Below are 21,356 nucleotides of genomic sequence, written 5' to 3'. Positions count from 1 at the left end.
TCAAAATTTAATTCGCGAAAATTGCCAGGCAACAAACTTTCATACCAGTCGAAAATATTGCCGGCCAAATTTTCTCTCTTGTGATATTATATACGAAAACAATTTAATGTTATGACACATCAGTCATACATTTTTATGTAGTAATTAAAAGCCTTCTATTAAATATCTTAATTAACAAAAAAAGAATCGAACAAAAAAACAAAATCCCAAATGAGTAACCAAATATGGAATAGGTACCCATATATGGAATATAGGCATAAACCAACGTATCAATAACAAAAATAGACATAAACATCTGAGATCAAATAAATTTAAAAAAGAAAATTGTGAAAAATGAAAGAAGTAGCTTAATTCACTTGCAGACATCACAGATGTCTTACATGTATAGTACATCCCAATCCTGTGGGATAAAGTTAAACAAATCACTATTCCCAAATTATATTAGTGGCGACGTGTGACTTTTTCTAAAGTGTTACCAAAACCATATGTAAAAAAATATTATTTAAAAAAAATATTTTAAACCTCCCATATAATTTGGTTTTGGTAACACTTTAGAAAAAGTCACACGTCGCCACTGAAAGCAGGTTCGACATTTCTAAGCCGTTAACATGACAGACCACACATAATCGTCATCTGGAGGTTCAAGGGTTATCGGCACTAAATTGATGCAAAATGATTACTTGGATGTTTTTGGAGTCTCTGAACACGAATACGCCATCCAAGCCGACCCCCAAAGCACCTGGTGTCCAGTGTCACTCCGAAGGCACGTCTTCTGGAGTTTCGCGGATTTTCGACAGTAAATTGATGCAAATAGATTACTCGGGTGGTTTTTGGGGTTGCTGAAAACGGATACGCCATCAAAACCGACACGCGGAGCACCTGTGTCTAGGGTCACGTTATCTTCTGGAGTTTCGAGGGATTTCGATACTAAATTGATGCAAACAGATTAAACGAGGTCTTTTTGGGGTTTCTGAACAGGAATACGCCATCAGAACTGACCCCCGGAGCACTTGATGGCCACGGTCACGGCTAAGGCATGTTATCTTCTGGAGTTTAGAGAGTTTTTGGTCACCAGGTGCACCGGCGGTCGGTTTTGATGACGTATTCTTGTTCAATGACCCCAAAAAATCCCCAAGTAATCTGTTTGCATCAGTTTAGTGCCGGAAACCCTCGAAACTTCAGATTACGTGCTTTAGCAGTGAACCTGGGCACCCGGTGCTCCGGTGGTCAGTCCTGATAACGTATTCGTCTTCAGCGACCCCAAAACCCCCGAGCAACAAAATCTGACCGTAAGGGTCGATTTCTCATACCTGCGTTAATCTATGGTTCACTTGAACGGAGTTCACCGGTGAAACTCGGTTTTGTTTGGAATGCGTTTCTCATTGTGAGTGCACGTTCTACAGCTTTCGACAAATGCCAATAGATGGCAAAAAGTAAAAAACTATCGCCATTTTGTACGACCTTTTTTATGCTGTTTTTATGTTATTTATGCTGTTAAGTTAAATTGAAGTACATATTTATAATCAAAGGGTCATTTTAATAATTATTATAAATAAATCTAATAAAAACAAAAATAATGTTATCGTTTATCGTTAGGTTTAATATAATAAAATAGGTTATATTTTATATTAGTTGCGTTCGCCGGTACAGTGGACAAATTGTCGCCGACAATTTCTAACCTCACTTAATATAAATAATACCGTTAATAGATAAATATACAAGGTATATGTATTTACTTTTAATTAATATTAATAACTAATGATTAAATTATACATATTAGGTAAATATACCTTGTATATTTTTATCTATTAACGATATTATTTATATCATTTTAAAGTGCGCATGCGTTTTGCTGCTATACTACATTCGCTCTCGCGAGATTTTTTTTGAGACATTCGGAATAGGAAACCTACAACACAAAAATTCCTACCTCACACTGTTAACTGCTAAAATCAACTCAAATCAACTTAATCTTTCATTAAAAAAAGAAGAATTATTAGAAATAGTGGGAGTGTCTACTAATCTCATAAAATTTTGTGAAATTTATTTCTACAAAATATTTTTATTTTGTACAATAAATAATTTTCTCATTTGCTATCAATACATTATAATGGTTTAAATAAATAAATATTGATTGGCGTAAGGTTTATGTTATTTTTATGTCTGTTTACTATTAATAATATTGGATATGAGCAGGTGCGTTGGTTTTGTAGTAATTTCCAGTCACTTCTGACAACTGAATTTTTCAAAAAAGAAATTACTAACGTCAGTGTCAAAAAAAATCTCGCGAGAGCGAATGTAGTATAATTTGTCGCCGACTAGTCGCCGACAGGCACCCGCGAACGCACTTGATGACAGCGTTTCGTCTTAATACAACGCATGCGTAATCCATGAAATCATCTGAACTGGGTTCTGAAATCTTTGAACGGCCGAATTCCAGCGTTCAAGCAGCGCTTAAGTTTAAACTGCCATCGGGTGAAAGTGAATTGGGAAAGACGATTTTGACTTTAAACTGACGTTCACTAAAAGTTCTGGTTAAACTGGAGTTAAACTCGATATGAGAAATTGGCCCTTAATACACTTCGTTTGACATGTTAATGCACGTTTGGATGCATTTTATGCACTTTAAAATGCAGCTATACATTTCCACCCATTTTTCTGTAGTAGACTTTTTTCCTGACATCATGCTGAACACAATGCAAAAAGTTGCAAGTCGCTACTAGGTGCAGTATTTAAAAATCGATTTATTTTGTGCTAAATGCCTTGGTCTATGATATTTGGTCCGCACCGGGCTATTTATTGGTAGTCTGGGCTGATTATCGGAGAATAGGCCATTTTTGGGAAAAGTTATTTACCAGCAATTTTATTGCTGGAATCGAATTATAAGATCCTATATATTAATAATATAGGTATGCAAAGTCCTCAGATAGTGTGCTACTTTTTTTATAAACAAAATGGCGCACGAAAATCGTGTTTTTTTTCAATTATTGCTCTATAACTCCGAAGATTTTAACTTTACAACAAAAACACCCAAATAAAAATTCACCGTGATTAAATTCTGCATAGAGACGCGTTTTTTCCGATCTGCTTCGACGAAAATTTTCCTCGGAAAATGCGGGTTTTCCCAACAAAATCTTTAATTTTCAAATAAAGTTTTAGATAAGTAATTATCTACCAGTAATTAAATAATTTGGTGACTTAAAAGCCTTTTTGGTTTAGACTATAGTTTCAGAAGCTGATGAAAATGAAACGAATATTTTAGCAACGATTCAATTGTAAATTAATAATTTATGGTCGCAATAATAACCAAAATAATTATGATACACTGATCAAGCTTTGAAATCTTATAAAGATGAGATGCCTATTTAATATTTTGTCGACAAAATATGAATTTTTTATTTTTTTGCATAATCTTTAAATGTTTAAAAAAAATAGTTATAAACAAATTAACGTTTCTCAGAAAGTTTTTATTATATTATAATTTAAAAAAATAGCTAAAATGGGCATTTTAAATATCTTTAAAATGAATGCTTTAAAACTTTTTTGCAATCATTTGTAAAAAAGTTATGAAACAGCAAAGTAATCATACGATTACCACTGTGTTTATACTTTTTTTTAATTATTTCAAAGCGTAGAAGTGAGTTTAAAGTACAAGCTAATTATTTACAAAAAAATATCGATTATCAGTTTAATAGTTATATTTTAATTAAAGATTATAAATATATTTTTTTGTAATTTACACGCGCGAAAGTAGAGTAACACAGTACTGTAGCCTAACATTTTCACTCGGAGCGACGACCGGCCGCGTGATGGCGTGATGTACACTTTTAATAAATAATGCATGCTGCGTGTCAGTCGCTTCGAGTGAACATTTTAGCTCCGACTCTGTATCAGGCCTACGTTTGCGTTAAAAATTACAAAAAAACGTGTTTTTAATCTTTGATTAAAATATAACCATTGCAGTAATTTTTGACATTCTTTGTGAGTAATTAGGTTGTACCATAGACTCACTTTTAAGCTTTGAAACAATTAAAACTAATTATAAACAACGGAGCTTTCGTATATATACTTTGCTGTTTCATAACTTTTTTGCAAATGGTTGGAAAATTTTTTTAAAGCATTCATTTTCAAGACCTATGAAATACGCATTTTAAGTATTTTTTTAAATTAGAATATAATGAACAATTTCTGAGAAATGTTAATTTGTTTATAACAATTTTTTTTTAAACATTTAAAGATTATGCAAAAAAATGAAAAATTTATATTTTGTCGACAAAATATTAAATAGGCGTCACACCTTTATAATCTTTCTAAATTTGATCAATGTCTCATGATTATTTTGGTTGTTATTGCGACTGTAAATTGTTAATTAACAATTGAATTGTTGCTAAAATATTCGTTTCATTTTCACCGGCTTCTGAATTTATAATCTATAACAAGAAAGCTTTTATTTCACCAAGCTATATAATTATTGATAAATAATTACTGGCCCAAAAAATTTATTTGAAAATTCGAGATTTTGTTGGGAAAACCCACATTTTCCGAGGAAAATTTTCGTCGGAGCAAATCGGGAAAAACATATCTCTATGCAGAATTAAATTGGGGTGAATTTTTATTTGAGTGTTTTTGGTGTAAAGTTAAAATCTTCGGAGTTATAGAGCAATAATTGAAAAAAATAAGATTTGTCGGCGCCATTTTGTTTATAAAAAAAGTAGCACACTATATGCGGACTTTGCATACCTATATTAATAATATATAGGATCTTATAATTCGATTCCAGCAATAAAATTGCTGGTAAATAACCTTTCTTTGTACTTTACTAATTAGACCAGCGTATTATAACTATTTTTTTTTTCAAAATTTAAAGATTATGCAAAAAAAAAAGAAAAATTTATATTTTGTCGATAAAATATTAAATAAGCATCTCATCTTTATAATCTTTATAAGTTTGATCAATGTATCATGATTATTTTGTTTATTATTGCGATCGTAATTTGTTAATTAACAATTGAATTGTTGCTAAAATATTCGTTTAATTTTCACCGGCTTCTGGAATTACAATCTATACCAAAAAAGCTTTGATGTCACTAAGTTATTTAATTATTGATTAATAATTACTTACCTAAAACTTTATTTGAAAATTAGAGTTTTTGTTAGGAAAACCCACATTTTCCGAGGAAAATTTTCGTCGGAGCAAATCGTAAAAAACATATCTCTATGCAGAATTTAATTGCGGTGAATTTTTATTAAGCTGTTTTGGTTGTAAAGTTAAAATCTTCGAAGTTATAGAGCAATAATTGAAAAAAATACGATTTGTCGGCGCCATTTTGTTTATAAAAAAAGTAGCACACTATCTGCGGACTTTGCATACCTATATTATTAAGAGGAAACAGTAGCGATCAACAGGTAGCGAAAACGCGTTCTAAGATTGCGGCTGTAATTTTGAATATTTTTTCGAGATATTTGGCACACGTATTCGTAATATAATAAGGAATGGCGGTACAGAGCCCAATTTGAAAAATATATTAATATGTGGAAATTACTCTGTAATTAAATACAATATTAAAAAAACGAGCCTGTACCGCCATTAAGAAGAACAAAAAAATACACTTTCTTCAAATAAACTTTTTTATCCGATGCCTAGATTTTGTGTCATTTTGGAACTACTAATGAAATAAAAAATTTTAGTAGTTCCAAATTGACACAAAATCTAGGTATCGAATAAAAAATTTTATTTGAAGAAAGTGTATATTTTTGTTCGTATTAATGGCGGTACAGGCTCCTTTTTTTAATATTGTATTTAATTACAGAGTAATTTCCACATATTAATATATTTTTCAAATTGGGCTCTGTACCGCCATTCTTTACTATATTACGAATACGTGTGCCAAATATCTCGAAAAAATATTCAAAATTACTGCCGCAATCTTGGAACGCGTTTTTGCTACCTGTTGATCGCTACTGTATCACCTTGGATCTTATAATTCGATTCCAGCAATAAAATTGCTGGTATATAACTTTTCCATGAATTTTGCTAATTAGCCCAGAGTATGGTTTTAATTATTGATCTTATTATATGAGTAACTTTGTTGTTCTATTTTAGTAATCTTGGGTCACAAGTGTCCCTTTATATCGTTCATAGAGAAATTTTCTTGTGTCTGGTTCTAGGACCGAACAGTTTTAGGACATCGTAATTATGCACTGTCAAGTAATATTCGTCGTCGTCGCGGCAAAAGTCACTAAGTCCAAAACAACAGATTTGAGAAAACGAACATTTAGTGACTTCTGCCTGACAACACAATGGTAATTTTGAACTTATGCATATTCAGTGACTTAAGTTGTGCTCACTACGGAGAGCAATGGATTGTATCCTCGCTCCCTGGTATTTATATTCGTGAATTTTCGCATTTAAAATAATGTATTTATTTTACATAGCGATCGATAATATAGTTTCGATCGCTATGTAAAATAAGTACATTATTTTAAATGAGAGAATTCACGAATATAAATACCAGGGAGCAAGGGTAGAAGCGAGGATACAATCCATTGCTCTCCGTAGTGAGCAAACCCCAAGGCAACCATCTCTAGATACTTCCTAGGACTTCGTTATTTTTGCCAGACTGTGAAAATTCGATTATTGATAATGTGAAAATTGATATTGTGAATCGATCAAGATACTTAACTCAATTTAGACAAAAGTGGACTTAGTGAGTTTTGCCGTGACGACGACGGTAATGTTTTTTAGATATCGTAATGTTTAGGAACTACTAAAATCGTATTTAACTCCTAGACCTAGAACATACTTTCTGGCTTCATTTTAGATAGATAATACATACTTCACGAAAAATCGAATAGTGAATCAATGCTAATTTGTAACCAATTTTTGGCCATGTCTTTCTTATACCTCGAACTTGACCTTGATTATTTTTATTCCTTACAATATGTAGTTCACATTTTTTATTTTCATGACCCAAATATTTTAATTTCATCTATTTAATATGGCATTAATAACTTCACTTGGTCTATTCATTCAACTTGATAAAAAATAATACTCCTTGGAACGTAAACAAACACTTTCTAAATTACTGAATGTAGCTTTGAGCCTTTACCGCCATCTTTAGTCAATCACTGCCTACTAACATCTTTGTTCTTTACAGATTCCCGGCAGAGATTATTGCCGTCGATATATCAGGCCGAAGTTTCGATCGCATGTCGTCACAAAGAAGGTCGCTAAAACCGAACGGCGAAGTACCAGGCCGACCGACAGATGCCGCTAATGTTGACGATTCGACTACAGCCAAACGACGATCGAGAACGAGGAGGACTCGAAGTAAAAGAAGAAATACGTTGGCGGGAACCGATCAGAAAGAAATAAGGGATGCTGTAACGGCCGCGTAAGTAGAAAGTTTTTTTTGTCGGATTTTATTAAAATTTAGTTTCGTTAAGATGAAGAAATTAATATACATAAAAAATCAGATAAAAAGCAAAAGTTTATTATTTTTATTTATTCAAATTTTGCATAAATCCACGCACTTATGACCTTTACCATGGATCTAGTAGGTATGCTTTTCTCCATGAATCTTATGGGTCCTTTTCCAAATTTGTTTTCTTACAGTAAGTGGGTGCCATTTATTGACCGTTTTTCTAATCTAACAATCACCAGTTGTTATCATGTTTCTTTTTATTATTTGAGGTAGTCATTAGATTCTTCTTCTTATTCTTATTCTTACTTAAAGTGTCCTCTCCTCAATGGAGGTTGGCTACTACAATTGCAAACTCTCCTCTGCCTTCAGCTGTTCTTTAGCTATTCAAAATTTAGCACTGTCCATTGTCGGATATTTCGTAACCACGATAATCTTTTACTTCCTAGTACTTCTTCCCTCGATATTTCCTCTCACTATTAGTTGAGCATATTGGTACTTATTATTTCTCAATAGGTATGTGGCCTAGGTATGATGTTTTTCTAACCTTCTCTGTGATGAAAATTTCTCGTTCCTTACAATACAACATCCCAAGTAGGTACTTGAACTTGTTGGCCTGTTCTAAAATGTGCCCTTTTATTATTATTATAATTATTATTATACACATAGTTTCAAAAGTTATGCATCACCCCTCGTATTCACGATGTTAACGCTTTTATAAATCCGTATATTTATCACATATTAAATGGGCCTTTTTTATAAAAAGTATACCATTTTTGTTTTTTTATTTTATTTGATTACCCATTTAATTGACCTGGTTTTGCCAAGGTGTAAACATTTGAAAAAATTATTCTGGTGAAAGTTTTGAAAACGTAATTAAAAATGAATCGTACTTTAATTTCTGAGTTGGACCGTATAAGAGTTATCGATTTAGTTGAAGAAGATCATTCACTGCGGTTCGTGGCGGAAAGAGTGGGTGTTTTTCCGAGTAATGTCTCACGGATATGGAATAGGTTCCTGGAGACAAACTCGATACGGAATAGAGCTAGGTCTGGTAGACCCCGAGTTACCAATGATCGACAGAATAGATATATCAGAATTTCCATCTGTAGAAATTCTTCTTTGTTTGTACCAGACCTTCAAAGATAATTCAGGCATGCTACAGGAGTCAGAGTATTGTTGGCTACAATAAGAATAGAATTTTAGACTCAGGTTTAAGGAGTCGTCGACCAATAAGAGTTCCTCAGCTACAATCTAGACATGTTTTAGACCGCCTCCAGTGGGCTCAAGAACACATACAGCTCTCCCAACAGTTTTGGAATTTTGTGCTTTTTTCAGACGAGACCAGAATCTGTTTAAATAGTGATAACCGGCGAATTCGTGCGTGGCTAGTTGTGCAGCTCTTGTTGGCTCTCGCCACACACGAATTCGCCGGTTATCATTATTTAAACAGATTCTGGTCTCGTCTGAAAAAAGCATAATATTCCAAAACTGTTGGGAAAGCTGTATGTGTTCTTGAGCCCACTGGAGGCGGTCTAAAACATGTCTTGATTGTAGCTGAGGAACTCTTATTGGTCGACGACTCCTCAAACCTTAGTCTAAAATTCTTCTTCTTATTGTAGCCAACGATACTCTGACTCCTGTAGCATGCCCGAATTCTCTTTAGAGGTCTGATACAAACAAAGAAGAATTTCTACAGATGGAAATTCTGATATATCTATTCTGTCGATCATTGATAACTCGGGGTCTACCAGACCGAGCTCTATTCCGTATCGAGTTTGTCTCCAGGAACCTATTCCATATCCGTGAGACATCACTCTGAAAAACACACACTCTTTCCGCCACGAACCGCTGTGAATGGTCTTCTTCAACTAAATCGATAACTCTTATACCGTCAAACTCAGAAATTAAAGTACGATTCATTTTTAATTACGTTCTCAAAAATTTCACCAGAATAATTATTTCAAATGTTTACACCTTGGCAAAACCAGGTTAATTAAATGGGTAATCAAATAAAATAAAAAACCAAAAATGGTGTATTTTTTATAAAAAAGGCCCATTAAATATATGATAAAGATACGGATTTATAAAAGCGTAAACATCGTGAATACGAGGGGTGATGCATAACTTTTGAAACTATGTGTATTATATTTATTATGCAAAGTTGAGGTAAAATTTTGGTTTTTTCCACCTCCGTCTTATAAGTAATGTATATAATATAATTGGCGAGTTTTCTACAGCTGTCGCCGTTTTGTTTCCAACTTTTCTGTCGAAAAAATCTTCAGTTTTTAAATCTCTGGCGGTCATTCTCTTCAGGACTCTCTTGATCTACCTCGTTTTGTTCTAGTGGGCGGAGTCCAGTTGTCTATCTTTTTGGCCATCTATTTTCAGGCATTCTTTGCAGGTGACCGTACCAGTTTAGTCTTTTGGCTTCGTCTAAACGGCTGTCGTCGGCTGTCGTTGATCAATTTCTATTTCTCTACGAATATCTTTGTTCCTCGCTCTGTCAAGTCTAGTAAGCCGGCAACACCATCTCCATTAGTTCATTTACAATGCCTTAATTTTTGATTTGTTTCTTTGATTTATTTCCCAGAATTTTGTGCCAAGTACTTTCTATTATTCTTTTATAAATAATTTTTTTATTTTCTTTTATTATTTTATTACTCCACAATAGTATTTGTAGGCTTTCTAGTTTTTCTGGTGCAACTAAGTACTCGATTTTCGATATATTGATTGTAAGGCTCTAGTTCCTGTACTCCTCTTCCAGTTTTCTCAACATATAGTGTATATCACTCTCGTCTTCGATTGGGACGCCCATATTGCAGCACTTTCTTTTTTACACTCAGAGCGCCTCATGAAGATATATTTAGAAGAGTGTATAGTATATGCTATGCAGTAGCCTTACTTTAGATCATTACTAATATCAATTCCTCTAGTTAATTTGTTTCTTATTCCATCTTCGACTGTTTGTACTGTTATTTTATCGTGTTTATCGTATTCCACTTCACATGTTGTTGGAATGGTGTTCGGAAATTGCGATATTTTTACAGTCATACGTTGTGTGGTGTTTGATCCAATATCTTTCTTCTATTAAATCTTTCTACTCGTTTCTTTTCTCTTTGTTCTTAGGTTTTTTTTACCGTTTTACATGCTTTTCTTGATCTTGTTGACCCTATATTCTGTTGGGATCTTCCCATTTACTGCCCCAGGAGGTATTTTTTGCTTTATTTATTTTTTACTTCTCTGTTTGAACCTGCATAATATGTTCTTCTATCACCTGGATCATTTTTTCCAGTCACTTTTGATGCTTTAATAAACAGTGACCTAGTACATTTAGGTGATATCAAAATAAAGCCAGTTACTAATTTTGTTACCTTTTCGGTAAGTAAAACGGTGACTCTATAATATTTGTTTCGTATCTCTGTTGCCCTAATAGTAGATTCTTACTTTCTTTATATTTATTTATGCATCTTGTGTAGTTATTTTGAGGTTTTTGTGTATGTTTAATAGGCAGAGACTTCGCTGGTTTAGGATCTGGGAAGCTCCGTTGACCGTTCTCATTGTCCTCTCTTTCACTGTAGAATCATGGGCTTTGATAGCCATGATATGATTAGTATGTGGATTCCCTTGCCTTCACAACATAACCCATGCACTCCTTGGATGCACATTGTTTCTATCCTTTTCTCCTCCGTAAAGAGTTATTTCAGATTACTACATTCTACAGATAAATTATCCGTATTGTATTGAGCATTTTTAAAATAGATTATGTACAAAATTTGATTGGTGGTCATAAGTGTTTGATGCGAAATCAGATTAAAAACTTATTTAATCTTATTTTTATTTCTTTTTATGTCTTAATTTCTTTACAGCAATCGCGAATATAAAAAATTGCATTAAACCTATTATCAGCTGAAAAATTTATCTTACGAGACTAAATTTTGTATTGGGCGCAGTAGTAGCGGTGGTACAAGTCTAGGGTTTGAATTTAGACAAAGATAATAAGACTTAAATAAATTTATAAATTTCGCCATAAGATGTATCTTCCAAAACAGTTAGTATTGTTTTCTCTACTTCAGTCTATATTACTTGTTCAGTGTAGTTAAGTAGTATGCATAATCTTTGTTTAAAATCTCCTAGCCCTTTGTTCATCCATGCCTTACGCGCTACTGCTCTTAAAATGTCCACTAACTTGCTGAGTGCTGTCGATGGAAAGATTCCCCAAACCAAAAATTTATGTTAATAACAAAGCATGCTGTTTGGCTTTCCATAAACGAACGCCATGTAAATATTTTCGGTCATATTGGCATCTGACACTCATCTAACATCGACACTCTTGCATCCAATCAAACCACTAATAACGATTCCTTAACAGGGAGGGACCGTCCTCGCCGACAAACAGCAACGAGACTGAATGTTCCACATCTGGTGCTGTATCGAGAAGCAAGAGCAGCGATATATTACGCTCGTCAAAAAGAGATACCCCAGAAGGCAAGAAGTCTCATTTTAACACTCTGAAGCAATGGGGAAAGAGCAGGTACGACAAGTTTATGAACAAGAGTTCAGAAGGAAAACCAGACATCAGAACAAGAGAAAGCAAAGAAAGCATAGACGAAGTCAATATCTACGAAACAGTAACCATGAAACGAAAACGGGATCTAGAAAAAGAAAGAAGAACACACGAACGAAATTCTTCGATATCTTCTTCAGAAAAATCTAGCATAAATCTACCAATAGCTAATCCTTTATCATCAGTAATGAATATAGCTGTCAAACTAAGAGACAGCTCTACCCAAAGAAGACTCAAGCGATTGGGAAATAAAGATGAACCACATTCATCCAGTGGCAACTGGAGCGCTAGCTCAGAGAGCGGCCGGGCTTCGATTGGGTCAGAAATAACCTCAACCACTCATCCGAAATCGTCAACATCGGCAGCTACTTCTAGCAACTCACTTAACATACAACCCAGTTCAGTAAACAGTAGAAGACGATTTAATGTTAATATCTCTACATCAGGCAGCGTTACCAGTGAGGGGACGTTAACTCCAGATATTATCCACGATCTCCATGAAGATGGAGAAACTAGTTCAGTTTATTCATGTGATACAGAAGGTTACTACACTTCGTTTCATATGGACAGTGGTCTCAAAACTCTTAAAGAAGAAGACACTCCACCTACTCCTCTACATTCCACTTCAGCATTTTCTAATTCAAACAATACAGTATTATCGGCGGAAAATGAGTACGAATTATTCGGAAGGGGCTCCACCTCAACCACAACTAGTTCCGCAGGAACTGTCTGTACCACTCTTAGAGCTGCAGATAGTAACAAATCGTTAATAATTGGTCCTGCGGTACCTGAAAGAAAAAGTTCCTTATCAAAACTCTCTAACAAATCAAATGAAAGTTCATTGGAAAGAGATTTTAGTGATAAAACTGGTACTGTGAAGCGAAGTCCTGCTAGCAATGTTAAACCAGTAGTTGTAGCTGTAGTTCACAAACAAAACGATGGTGACGTTTCACCTGATAGTGGGCACAATACCTCTAGTTCTCCTATAGAGTCAATAAGTAGCCCTAATGGTGTTAGAAGTGGTTCTGATTTCGAGTTTTCTGAATCTTCCGATATGGAAGGCCCAGAAAGAATCGAACGAATCAGAGTAAAAACCACCATCAATTCAAGCAGAATACCTTCGATGTGTGTCATTACTCCTTCTCACAGTGACGACGAAAGCGAGAATAGTAGCAACTCTTCTCATAAGAACTATCAGAAACAACTCGAGGAAACTAATGCTTTGAACAAAAAGAATACTGAAGATCAAAAGCGAGAAGAATCTGGTAATATTCAACGAATTATTAGCACAACAGTAAATGGAACCAATAAGTTGTCGTTGGTAAGTGTTAATCCACAGTCTGGTTATGCAACTGTGGAACGTATAGATCAACCTGATGGCGCTATAAAACCTATTGAAACTAAAGCTAGTGGCATTAGAGCACCTAGTCCAAGTGGAGGAACTGTCACAGTGAAAGAGGAAATAAAAGCATCACCACCTCAACCAATCATCAAGGCTTCACTTTTACCATTAAATAACATGTTTGGTAGATTGAAATCAAATATTGTCAATTTTGCTCAGAAACGTGATAGAAGTAAGTCTCCTAATGCTCAAAAAGACCATATAGTAACCAATTTGGATGATAGTATGTTTGATGCGGGAGAATATGTAACCATAGCTGATGTAAGAAATAATAATGAAAAATCCTCAGTGGTTACTACACAACAAGATATAAACCGTGTTCAAGATATTGTAAATAAAAATTTAACAACTGTACTCTCGGGCAAGATAAGAGATACTGAGTATGTGTGCCTTAATGAACTGCCATGTAATGAGAATAATAACGTAACTTCTAGCAGTGTAGACTCTTTAGAAAGAAAAAGACAGGGAGCCAGAGTAATTCTTGATGCTGAAGGCAAAGTTGTATATAGTTCTGACAGTTTAAGAAGAAGAAAAGGGGCCCACACCACTTTTGAGCCAGGAAAAAATGTTAAGCCCACGAATAGTCCATCTCCCAGTCCTTTGCCCACTCATAGGGTAATGAAACAAGTCCGACCCATAGCCAACAGCCAAAATCAAATGATAGCTGCTGTTCCTACCGTGGAGTTCAACAGGCCTCTGTCGCCCCAACTGCAAAAGATCGTCATCAAAGCTACTACAGGCACAGCAGAAATAATAAGAAAACCTCCGTCCACTATCGTAACGCCAGGCAACACTCCCACGTCTCCCAAAACGCAAGTTTCTAGGGGGGCTTACGTTAACATGCAAGAAAGTGGAGCCAATCCTGCTCATGATAAAGGTAAGACCCAATTTCCTAGAATCCGCACCCCCAAACCCCTCACCAAAGTGACTCCCAACCGGAAAAACGGCAAAATCCGTCGTAGCGACAGCTACCGCATAGCTAATGCTCCCATAACGTTGAAAATGTTACACGAGAAGCTGGAAAAGCTCGACATCGAAGACCAGATTGAGAAAGATATCGCGAGCGAGCTTTGGCGGGAGCGGATAAATTATCCCGCGAGCGTATCTCCGGTTGTTTCCCCTAAGCTGTGCCAACGAGAACGGCAGTGTCACGTTTACAGTCGCGAGCATGCGCAGCAAATGTTGCTGGCCTCCCCTGCACGCGTCATAATTCCGAGGGATAGTACGGAAAATAGAGTTAGGGTCCTCTCTGCGTCAGTTACAGATACGGAAATTTGGTAATAGGGGGAAGTTCGCAGTGGCGTAACCGGAAAGAAAAGACGTTGACCCAGTAATAATTGCCAATGGGGTCATTGGCATAGACACACAGGCACGTGGCGAAATACTCCTACTCTTAACATCTTAGCTTTTACTTTTACTCAATTTTTACAGACCTTACTAGTATTGAGATAAATGAAACATAAGCGGGTAAAATTGTTTCACCCATTTCAAACCACTAACCGTGTCTTTGATTCCTTCATTAATCTCCCACCAGTTCTATGAATTTTCTTCGTATTCAAATACAGTATAAAAGAGCTGTGATAATGTCATGTTTCCCAATTTTTTAATTGTATGGTATTACACCTCTAGGACATCTGCACGGTTCGATATGAAGAAATTGCTCTAAGATGTAATCTATTTTATAATCCAGTGTTAATTACTTCTTGTTTATATATTTTGGAGTCGTATTGTCAAGACAATTATTATGAAAGCAGTCGGTGATTGATTTGGCTTTTTTTTGCCCTTATTTATTTTATTGCCTTTATACAAAAATATGTCCCAAACGAATCTATTCATATTTGAACTCTCGTCATATTTTCAGTTATCATCTGGATTCTGAAGTTATATTTACTTCAAACAATGTGTCAAATTAGGTATCCATAGATTGTTTTTAATACAAACTATACTAGAACTGGATCCCGGGTACCAAAAAAGTTTATTAATAGCAAGCTGGAAATTTTTTAATAGCTTAACTGTCGGACAAACTTTGATGTATGGGAACACTGAAACAGAGGAAGTTTTAATTGTGGAATGTGTCATCCTGACAAGTTTATGATTGTGAAAATTAGCAGGTTGTTTTTAAGTTTATTCAATAGCAAACTTTATATAATAGGTTATATGAAAAAATGTTTGTCCGACAGATATGTTGGGCATTTTAATTCCAACACGTCGAACATGTCAAATGACAGGAATTATGTTGGTGGTAAATAGCAGTCTGATTTTTGCATGAGAGTTTAATTAAAGGAATCAATCAAATGGAAATCAATTGGAAGTTCTGTCCGACAAAATACATGGGACGTTTTCGTAGTCTGACGTTCGAAACCTGTAACCTGTTCCACAATTAAAACTTCCCCTGCTCCAGTGTTCCCGTACATCAAAGTTTGTCCGACTAGACACCCTTAAGCTATTAACAAATTTTCATCTGCTATTAAAAAACTTTTTCGTACGTGGAATCCAGGACTATAATGTAATAGGATTGTTTGTTCATTTCCTATTAACTTCAACCCTTTAATTCACTTGGTTGGATCTGGGACAAAATAAGCTTTTTCCTATCTCTATTACAAGTTTTTATAGCCGATTTTGCTAGTCTGAATATATTTGGTTTTTGGATATTTTTAGTGAGTTGGAAAACACAAAAACATGGATTTTCATAATATTATAAACCCAATCATAAGCACGCATTAGTAAATTGAATTTCATAAACGAGGACTGCACATAATGTACCTACATTAGAAGATATAGTACCACAGACATTGTACAAAAACTCTATTGTCTATCTACCACCAGTTTTCCGTACAATCTAAGCTTTCACACAAAAAAAAAATAAAAGTTAAGGAATATTCGGAGTTACAAATTTATAAAAGTTAAGGAATATTCGGAGTTACAAATTTATCTGTGAAAAATGGCCAAACAGTTTATGCTGGATATACAAAAACTGCTCTTATTAATAAAAGCCAGTCTACTTCAGGAGATTAGTTACACATAAAAAAACGAAGTTACAACGTGTGCAATTCATATTCAAAAGAACCAGCTCATCCAATCGTAATTTTAATGTATACCTCCAAAATGAGTACTTAAACAGAATATGTGTAATAATAATTTTAAAAAACCTAGGATAATAATAATTCTTGATTGTGTGCATCCTCATTTTTTTATCAACTATCAATGAATAAATAATACATTCACACACTGTTTTCGTCAGTTAAAAAAACAGTTATGAAAATTTAGGGAAGCATGGTTTGCAGTATTTTATTCATAAAAGTAATTTTAATCGATTATAAATTGAATTCTTTTAAATTTTTACTTAAATTGTGTTCTGTGGTTTTGTCTCAAAAACGTTAAGTATTAAGTTAGTGATGGATTTGACCGTTACTTGATGGAAATTCATTTTATCTGAGAATAAAACACTGAAAACGTGTGTTTTCAAAACTTCAACACAATTTTTTACAAATGTTTCGGCAGAGTGCGTTTCTTAAGTGATGTGTGTCTTTAAAGTCTCTAACTGAATAGGTTGAGGAGTGAGGAGCTGTTTATCTGAAGTTGATGATTCAGAATTATATCTGTATCTTTTAATTTATTAATTTCCATAGATTCTAATAAAGATAGCTTGAGACCTTTATTTTGAATATGAAGAATTTGAAACTGAGTTATAAATAATACTTATTATGATCTAGAAGATGAAGTACGTACGTCGAATCTGTTTCACTATTATTGAAAGCCCTTTTGTGTTTTGCTATACGTTTGTTAAAGGTTCTGCCAGTCTGACCGATGTAAGTTTTTGAAAGGTCACCACAATATGTCAGTTTGTATATGTTATAGTCAAAGCCCGAATTTCAGGCACTCCTAGGTTTGACTAGGCAATCCTCAGGTCTGACTGACGATCTTAGTCAAAGCCCGAAATAAATTACAGTTTCGGCCTTTGACTAGTCAAACCTAGGAGAGACTAAGTTGATCAGGCAAAGGTCGAAATTTAATTTTATGAAATCGGGGTTTGACTAGTCAAACCCCAATCAGCTATTAAAATGTCATAATTTGTTAGATAAGGTTTAATAAAACGTAATTTTTTAATTTTAATGTACAGTTACGATCACTGAATAGTTTACACCTTAATTTTTATATTGTAATACTGTTAAATTGCAGTGTCGTACGGATCTCATAAATGTCAAAGTCAAAAAATATCAAAAAGTCAATACTTTTCAAAAATTTCGCGTGCTGAAAAAAAAAATAAAACTATATCAAACTCCTCCAAGAATCTTCTTTGTATGTTTTCCATTTTGTTCATTTTTTATTTAGCTTAATGCCTCGACAACTAATGGACCTTGACATTTTTGTTAAATTTTATAAAATATATTTATATTATTTTGATTTTTTAATTTTAATCAACCTATTCTAGGTACACCACTGGTAACGTCACTTTGACGTAAAAGGTGCGTTTAAACGAGGTAAAATTTAAAAAAATCGGCTCCTAGATACGTAAGCCTCTAAACTATTCAATGATCGTAACTGTACATATATTATTTTTATAATAAACTATTACTCTAAATGGGAAATAAGCCACAATTTAACTAAAAAAATGATTTTACTAATTTAGTAATACATATTTTGTATTTTGACATCGACATCCGGTTTGGGCGTCGAAACGTTAATAAAATCATTTTTTTAGTTAAATTGTGGCTTATTTTTCCCAATGAGAATAGTTTATTACAAAAATGCCATAAGGAAATAGCTTCAGAACAATATTATTTTTATATTATCGTAATTAAAATAAAAAATTAGTGTTTATTCGCACATGTTGAGGCATTATGGCATTTATGCCTGGTTGCACCAACAAATATTAAGCTCCAGCTTAGCTCAGCTCAGCTTAAAGATAGGGCCGCTTTAAGTCTCACTTACGTTGCACCATAGTTTTTGATTCTTTAAAATGCAATCCGCGTGGCAATTCATTGTAGCCAGCTGAAAATTGATCTAAGAGTCAATGGTGCAACCCAATGTTTCGTAAGCTGAGTTTAAGGCACGTCTTAGCTTAAGATCTGTTATTGCAACCAGGCATTAGAGTTGCACAATATGTTAGACCTTATACACTTACATAATTTTGATGAGCACTTTTTATTGCAGTAGTATTTTATAAAACTTTGTCCTCCAAATTTAGAATATTTTGTACTAATTTCTCTTAGAGACAGCTTAACGTCTGGATCATCTTCGAAATTAAGAAAATTCTCTTGGCATTCTCTTATTTGATTTCTTGAAAAAAAATGTGTTTATTATTTCGTATTTCGGACCGTCAATAAACCGTCAATAATTGGTTTTCGTCAGGAAATTTTTTTTCACTTAATTGTTTCATAGCATTATTCTGGGCATGCATGTTTTTCTGTCTGTGCACAACGCATGCATGTAACTTTTCGTTCAAAAACTTCATAGTATGCACCAAGTGTGCTGTCAGCGCAGACAACATGTATCACCTGATTACAAATTATGCGCGTATATGCATCAGAGCTCTCTTTTTGGCAAATACAACAAACCACATCTGAAAAAGTAATGTGAACTGTGAAAGAAGATAGTGCAATCGGAGGAAAACTAAGGATCACCATAATACTAACGAAGCCCCTGGACCGTCGTCACTAGGAGAGGAAGAAAATTGTCAAACAATTCAGCCGTAACATTCAATGCCATAACGTCTCAACATGTGAGAATAAGCACTCATTTTTTTTATTTTAGGTACAAGATAAAAATGTTAAACATTAAAATTAAAAAATGACGTTTTATTAAACTTAATCTAACGAATTTCGACATTTTAATAGCCGATCGGGGTTTGACTAGTCAAACCCCGATTTCATAAAATTAATTTTCGACCTTTGCCTGACCAACTTAGTCTCTCCTAGGTTTGACTAGTCAAAGGCCGAAACTGTAACTTTATTTCGGGCTTTGACTAAGTCAGACCTGAGGATTGCCTAGTCAAACCTAGGAGTGCCTGAAATTCGGGCTTTGACTATAACATATACACCATTCTGTAATTACTTTAATGTATTTGCTTAAGTTGTTGTTTGTTCTGAAAGCTGATGTGATTCCTCTCTTTTTTATGTGTTTGGCAATTTTTGTTAATATTGACCAAACACCTTCTTCTTTTGGCATCATAACCCTGGTTGGGTCTTTGCCGGTCTGGCTAATTCCTTCCATTCAGATCTCTTTTGTGCCCGTCTCCTCCATTGTCTTATATCCATGGTTTTCAGGTCGTCTTCCACCAGGGCAGCTTTATCCATTAGGCAATATAGGCAGTTGCCTAGGACAGCACATTATGACAGGGCGGCAAGAATACTGTACAAAAAATATTTGTATATAAAAATTATGCATCTAGGTTCTGTCATTAAAGAGTATATGAATCTCTTTCAAATTACTTTACCGCAAGGAAGCCAAAAAATTGTGCCCAAATAAAAATATAAAGAAATAAGAAACACAAAAAGAAAAATTCAATTTGACGAGGAGGCCGATGATGAACTAAAGTTTTCAGCTAGTGATGAGATGAAAATCCACACATGCTGTATTATAATCGACACTCTGATAAGACACCTGAATAGACATCTGGAATCTTATCGACTTATTTATCAACGTTTTCGTGTTATTAACAGATTTGCCAAAATTAAGCAATGAAGAAATTATTAAAGAAGCTGAAAATCTGATACAAAATAATGACGACCAAGATACATCATTCATACATGAATGCATTCACTTAAAGGGTCATTTGGATATCACAATAAAATCACCAATTGCTATTCTAGAGTGATATCACAATAAGAAGAGTTAGTGCAGTCACTGAATGTGAATATGAGCTATTACCTCCGATTTCGTTAAACCTCTATCGATTTGCATGAAAATTGGTTAGAGGATATCTCAAGGAACAAAGGTGACATGGTGTCAACTTGCACTTTTACCTTGGGGGTGAATGCCACCCCTTCTCGGGGGTGAAAATTATTTTATTAAAAATATTTCCAAAATTAGATAGAGGGACAAATTCTAAGCAAAATTTGTTACATAAAGCTATTAAAATAAATCAAAACTTTTTGAGTTATTAAAGATCAAAGATTTTAATTTTTCGTGAGAAAAATGCATGTTTTTAACCTATTTTTCATAAATAACTTAAAAACTCGGAAGATTTTACTAAAAAGTTATTATTACCAAAATTGAAGCTAATAAAAACTGAAATAAACTCCTTACGGGAAAAACCTTTTAATGTTAACTAAAAGTGAGTTATATGTAATATGTAATTGAAAGTATATTTTTTTCGGCGAGTACCCAAATCTAAGTACCTACCTATTCAAGCTTAAACGGGAAATTGATGCATTTTATAACATAACCGTATTAAACATTTGTCAAAGTACTTAGAAATATCTATAAAATGAGCCTCCGAACAAGGTGATAGCATTAAAATTTATGCACCAAATATTTTTCAAAATATATCTTTTAAAAAATTTTTCCAAAAAAATTATTGTTTTTTTTTTAATAACTCCGTTAATTTTTACGATATCAGGTTTGCCTAAAAACCATTTGAAAGTTAATTTTAATGGGTATTAAACCACGTTGAATTTAATCTTTTAAACCCCTTACTTTTTTAAAAATAAAAGGTTGAACGGCCCCGGTTACATGGTTCTCGCAGCAAAATTTAAGCGTTAAACGTTTCTATCTCGGTTATTTTTTACCCTACAGAAATAGTAAAAAGGTAAAATACTTGATACATAAAAAACTAAAATTTTGTTATACATATATCACTTTTTACGTATATTGAGTATTTTTGGAGTTATTATCAAAAGAAAATGAAAATTACGATAATTTTAAAAATACTGATTTTTTTAAATTATATCTTTTTTTCATAAATATGATTTCTAAACCGGTCAAAATTGTTGAAAGCATTATATTTTACGGGTATATTTTATAA

General features: G+C 33.9%; 1 protein-coding gene across 1 annotated transcript in view; it reads left to right on the top strand.

The window, feature by feature from the left end:
• The window catches only part of LOC126878447 (uncharacterized), a 127,244-nt gene that overhangs the window by 41,962 nt on the left and 63,926 nt on the right, over positions 1-21,356 (top strand). Inside the window, exons 3-4 of the mRNA XM_050651613.1 lie at positions 7,158-7,394; positions 11,794-14,267. Of these exons, the coding sequence (XP_050507570.1) occupies positions 7,158-7,394; positions 11,794-14,267 (2,711 nt within the window). The remainder of the gene's footprint in view (positions 1-7,157; positions 7,395-11,793; positions 14,268-21,356) is intronic.

Source organism: Diabrotica virgifera, chromosome 5 (assembly GCF_917563875.1).
Source record: "Diabrotica virgifera virgifera chromosome 5, PGI_DIABVI_V3a".
Lineage (NCBI taxonomy): Eukaryota > Metazoa > Arthropoda > Insecta > Coleoptera > Chrysomelidae > Diabrotica > Diabrotica virgifera.
The sequence above is the reverse complement of the archived record's forward strand: the minus strand, read 5'-3'. Positions and strand labels throughout refer to the sequence as shown.